We start from the raw sequence: 6000 nt of genomic DNA on the forward strand, positions 1-6000 counted from the left end.
GGTACAACTTTTTTTATTGCCAAATCCAAGGACCTTTTAAGGGCTGTCAAAGCCATTGTTCCAATTTCTCCAGTACCATTTAAATAAGAAAGAGTGAATTGTGTATTTTGCAGAGCCACAAATAGATCTGCGGTTTACAAGTGCTTTTTATTATAATAATAATATGTTCAACTTCACCTTTCAGGACACCCAAGGTCGCCGAACATAGAGTACCACACAACAATAAAGCAAGAATAAAACAAGCAAGTAAAATATAGCAGATAAAAAACACAGTAGAGTTAAAAGGGGGCGGTATGTGAGGCAAGTCTGAAGAGATACGTTTTAAGTCTAGATTTGAAGGGAGAGAGAGAGAGAGAGAGAGAGAGAGAGAGAGAGAGAGAGAGAGAGAGAGAGAGAGAGATACTTTATTCATCCCCACAGGGAAATAGATGGAATTGAAGCTGGATAAGGTGGCAGAATTTCGGAGGTCAGGTGGCTATGAGTTCCAGAGTTGGAGGGCAGAGCAGCTGAAAGCCCTTCTCACCATGCAGCAAAGACGAGCAGCAGGTATAGCGAGACGGAAGGAGGAGGATGATCCGAGGGAGCGGGATGGCGTGGCAATGTGTAAGAGGCCGGAGAGGTAGGGAGGGGCAAGGTTGTGAATGGCCATGCCGATGTAGAGGAGGATTTTGTCGTTGGTTCTATGGTTGATTGGGAGACAGTGGAGTTGCTGAAGGACAGAGGTGATGTAATAGCGAGAGGGGGGTTTTAGTGATGATGCGTGCAGCAGAGTTATGGACCAAGGACCTATCTTAATCTTGCATGTGCATTAATCAAGACATATGATTTGGAAAAATTAGTAAATCGCCAATATACTTGTGGTTTAGACAAAACTCTTCCTATATAGGTGTTATGTTAAAACAACAGTGATATGTATCTTACATTTTCAGTTGCTGGAAGTGTTGCCATTACAATTTACCACTTAGAAACACCACCTCAATTTTTTTCATGACCCACAATAAATGTCCATAATTGATACGTAATCCTTGAACTAATTCACATTTCATAGCGCCCTGTTTAGGCGTAGCATGCACCTGTTCTCTTGTGCGTGACCAGTAGGGGGAGACTATGCTTCATAGAACAATGCTGTGCAAACTAATGCCAGCTGCATTTAGTCACGAGGGAAGAAGAAATGCAAAGGCAAAGTGTAGCTGCCAAAGGGCAGTGTTGGAGTCATTGTTAAGCACACTTGTTTAAAAACATGGCAACAATAGCAAGTTAAGTCAAGTCATGTTTGTTTATATTACACGCATTTACAAGTACTTCTCGCCAAATTCAAGCACTTTTCAACCCTTGAAAACACGTTAATAAAATTCAACTTTTTTCAAGGATTTCAAGCAGCTGTACAAACTCTGAAAATTGTATACCTGAAGATTGTTTTTGTTTAATCATTATGAAAATTGATCCTCGATGGTTTGATCGTTTATTTTTCAGGAGTAACCGTTTTTTAAAAATATATCAATATTTAATGGAGTTTGAAAATATTTTTAGTTGATTGCAGTATTTATTTCATCCTCTGAAAACGAATTCTACAGATGGGTGTTTTTCACATGACAGCGACAATATGGTACATTTATAAAACATATGCAAATGTATCATTGCAAGTGTGAGTCATCTGCCAGAAGCCATATTAAGTCGGGAAAAGGGCAGAATAATTAGTTTGGTGTGAAGACCTCTTTATTTCTGTCTTCTTCTGCTGTTACTTTTCATCTTTTTTTAAAAGAAATTTAAGTAATGGAGCAAATGTGCTACTAGATGCAGAACTGTCAAACTTTAAAAATGATCATTTCAGAATGGATACGGTTTTCAGATTTTGAAAATGGTTTCGTAGTAGCATTTAAGAGAGCTCTTTTCGAGGTGAAAATGGTTCTTAGACTTAAAGGGACAGTGTGTATCATTTCCCCACTTGATGTCGCTGTGTTGTGTAGTGCAGATAAAAAACGGAGACTCAAAATGACCAAATGGTGCCAAACAGCCTTTCCTGATTTTGTTTTTTTTTGGGGGTACCCGTAGCAGCAAGATAGCTGACAATTATGTCAGCTCATCCTTAGTGAGGCTTATGTTATGGCAAATTGATGCAAAATTCTTAACCTATGAGCATTTTAAAAAATGCATGTTTATAAGATAGGTTGTAAATGTTTGCTTCTTATAAAATCAATGGGGTTTATTATTATTATTATTATTTACCACTAAGGAAGTGCTACATAATACACACTGTCCCTTTAAAAGGAAACTAAACATTGAACCCGCTGTTACTGCAATTTTTAAGCAGATGGTAATGATAGTAATGCATCATAATCGAGGAACAATAAACATTAACGATAACAAGAATGGGCATTGCTTAATTTATTTCTTTTCAGATTTTTGTAGTTTTCACAGAAAATGTGTATTTCGTAGTATGTAGTATTTGGAAGCACAAAATTTTATTTTTCTGGACGTTTTTGTGGGATTTTGTCGTGATTGCCTAAGTGGAGCCACCTGGGGTAATCGTTTGGAGCGCGCTTCCTGATTGGATGGTGTTTCCTACTTAAGCTGTCAGCGTCCAGAGATGGACGTTCGAGTGTACTCCTCGTATCTCTGAGTGTGACTCCAGATTACAAGGTACCCACGACTTCTCTTGCCTGATTCATGCCTGCCTCTCGTTGTTTGACCTATTTCCGTTACAAGTTTTGCGACCTACTCTCCCGCCCCGGCCATCGACTTACCCGCTACGCTGCACCTTCGTCTTCCGTCACGGAGCTGCCGTTCCGCCCGAAGAGGCTTTCGACCAACAAGCGCCGACGTCCCGAGCCTGCTCCAACGATCCTTTCTAATAAAAACTCTGAAACTGACGCTATTGGATCCGAGAGTCTGTTCTGGTTCATGACAGATTTGGAAATAATTTGTAATATTTTTTTTTAAATCTGATCAACCCATTAAAGCAATTTGAATGAATGTATCTATACTTATTGTTGCTGTGACGTATATGTTTTAATTTCGTTGCCTCTAAAAATTTGAATTACTTCATTGTCATCGATAACAACACAGTGAAAATTGTTTGAAACTAAATTAGATATGTATGTATACTGGAGTGCAATAATTAAGACCAAAAATACATTTTTAAAAAGATAATCGAATGTCAGGTTTAATAGGAAAACATATATACAAGGTAGAGCATGGAGATTGGCCTAAATTCTAATAATACTGCAATGAAAAGTACTGGAACACGGCAGTGGACAGAGCAAAACAAACAGGAGTAATCAACACAACACAGAAAATCATTTGCTGCTCTCTGCCCAGTCTGAAGGACAGATGACAGCAAAAAAATATTTCAGTTATTATGATTAAAGGCACATTGAGATTCATGACCTTACAAGTTCAAACATCACTACTGGTGAATAAGTGAGAGCAAGAGAGCAAAGACAGCGACCACTTTAAAATAATAATCACCCTGCAGCCAGATTTATAACCATTTAACGCATCATTGGACCCGTTTGCACATGATGGATGGATTTCGTGTTTCTTTTTTTTTTGCAGAGTTGACAATGACCTCATTTTGACAGTTTAAACGTAAGTGCCAACTCACAGTGCCGGACTAGAAGATTGGACAGAAAAAGAGAAAGAGTGAGGGGGAAAAAAGAAAGAGAGCGAGTGAAAGAGAGTAAAATGGAGAAAGAAAGAGCAAAAAAAGACAAAGAAAAGGAGAAAGAATGAAAGTGAGGAAGAGAGACAGAAAAAGAGGAGTCAGGCCAAGTCATGTTTATTTGTATAGCCCTTAATCACAAAGAGTCTCAAAGGACTGCACAGACTATTATTACACCATCCCCTGATCTAAAACCTACATGGGGACAAGGAAAAACTCAAAAACCTCAACATGAGGAAAATGAAGAAACCTTGAGAAGGGATCGCACATGAGGTAATCCCCCTTCCAGGTTGACCAGATTGTAATGGATGTAGCATTAACAAACAATACGCAGATATTGTCAACATAAAATAGAGGTCATTCATAAGCTATGGAATAGAAGTGTGTTTTAAGCCTAGATTTAAACAGTTCCACTGAGGTTGCAGATCGAATCTCAGGGAGAAGAGCATTCCACAGCACCGGATCCCGAATGGAGAACGCTCTCAAACCTCCGGCTCTCTTCTTGGCTCTTGGGATCACTAATAGACAAGCATTTTCACAGCGAAGGCTCCGGACCAGAACATAGGGGGAAATTAAATCTTTCAGAGTGAGGAGGAAAGAGATAGAGAGACACAAGGAGAGAGGAAACGAATGAGAGAAGAGAAGAGAGAGACAGAGAGAGAAAAGAGATAAAAAAGTGAGAAAAAGACAAACAGAGAGAGAGATAAAAAAGAGACAGGAAGAGAGAACAAGAGAGAGGGGAGATAGAAACAAGGAGAAAGAAAGAAGCAAAAGAAAGAGTGAAAGAAAGAGAGAGTAGGAGATAAAAAAAGAGAAAGACAGAAAGAGAAAAGGAGAAAAAAATAAAGAGATGTAAAGAGGGAGTGAACGAGAGACAATGGAATAAAAAGAGAAAGAGAAAGGGAAAAAGAGAAAGAAATATAGAGAGGGAGTGAAAGAGAGACAAATGAATAGAAAGAGAAAAAAGAGAGAGAGAGAAAGAGAGCAAAGACGATAGAGATAGAAAGAAAAAGAGTGTGATAAACAAGGAGAATGACTCGATTCAATTCACATTTCTTGGTATAGTCCTTAGAAAGAGAATCAAAGGAAGAGAGTAAAAAGAGAGAAAATCAGAGTGAGAGAGAGAGAGGGGGTGTGTGAGAAAGATAGAGGAAAGGAGTGAGAGGAAGAAAGACATAAAAGAGAGAAAGAGAAAAACAAAAGACAGGAAAAAGGGAGACAGAGAGAAAGGAAGAGCGAAAGAATAACAGCTAGTAGCGACATCCATTGGATATATTGAAAACCGCAGCTCGTTTTTTTCTTGCACTTCTCTTAACGTTATCTCGCGGAACCGATTCAATCCCTTGGCGGGCCTGACCCGGCCCGCAGGCCGCATGTATGGCACCCCTTTGCGTTAGCGCAACCTACTGGTTGCCTTGACAACCGGGGTATCGGGTGTTTTAACGGCGATATGAGTTCATTCTCAACGTGCCACGTGCGTCAATCGCGCACGGGACACGTCGTGACGTGGGCATCAAAATAAAGAGCATCAAAGGCGGAAGGAGAAACAAAGCGCACCGCAGCGCAGCGCAACACTCACGCTTTTCTTCCGCAGGTGCAGCCCGTGTTTAAGTAGTCCCGGTAGGTCCCGGATTTTGTGCTTGAGCTGAGCTTGGTCCCGCGCGCTGCGGTTCCACCTCAAGCCAGCGAGCAGGCCGTCCTCCGCGGGCTCCGAGTCGTCCATGCGGGGATCCCGTCTGGCCGCTCACCAAGCGCACCTCCGCCGGTTAAGCATTTCTTCTTCCCCGCCTCGGGTTATGCTCCTTCAGCCGGTCACGGAGCGTTGGAGGTGGCGGCGGCGTGCATCTGCAGCGAGAAAGGGTCGCGCGCACGCGTGTACGCGCGTTGAACGAGCTTGTTCCGCAGCAGCACACCTCAGGTTAGCAGGCGGCGTGACTGGCTGTGCGCGTGATGGTGGTGGGGGCGGGGCCAACGGGGGTGGGCGGGGACGCTGTTGCTCCTCTTTATCAATTACCTCTTAAAAGTGTTTAATGAGAAATACACGTGGTTAATCTATAAATCCAAATATTTTTCTGTAAACATTAAAGGGACATTGAGTATTATTAAGCGCCTCTTAGTGGTAAAAAAAAACAACGAACTAATTTGTTGGAAAAAAAATCTAATAACCAGCAAAAATGCATAAACTATCATATAAACGTACATTGTTTTATACTCGTAGGTCAAGAAACTTGAATTTATTTTACAAAACATGAGGCTCACCTAGAGCAGCGATCTCAAATTTGCAGCCCGCCGGCCATTAAGTCCTACCTTTCAGACAGGATCCATTGTGTTAACTACAG

At 41.1% G+C, this 6000-nt stretch overlaps 1 protein-coding gene across 1 annotated transcript in view; it reads right to left on the bottom strand.

Annotated features, from left to right (window-relative positions):
- Positions 1-5591, bottom strand: part of rapgef5a (Rap guanine nucleotide exchange factor (GEF) 5a) — a 66212-nt gene extending 60621 nt beyond the window's left edge. The window contains exon 1 of the mRNA XM_088329039.1: positions 5241-5591. Within this exon, the coding sequence (XP_088185165.1) occupies positions 5241-5384 (144 nt within the window). The 5' untranslated portion in view covers positions 5385-5591. The remainder of the gene's footprint in view (positions 1-5240) is intronic.
- Positions 5592-6000: the final 409 nt, after the last annotated feature.

Source organism: Urocampus carinirostris, chromosome 2 (genome assembly GCF_059441175.1).
Source record: "Urocampus carinirostris isolate Australia breed hairy pipefish chromosome 2, RoL_Ucar_1.0, whole genome shotgun sequence".
Taxonomy (NCBI): domain Eukaryota; kingdom Metazoa; phylum Chordata; class Actinopteri; order Syngnathiformes; family Syngnathidae; genus Urocampus; species Urocampus carinirostris.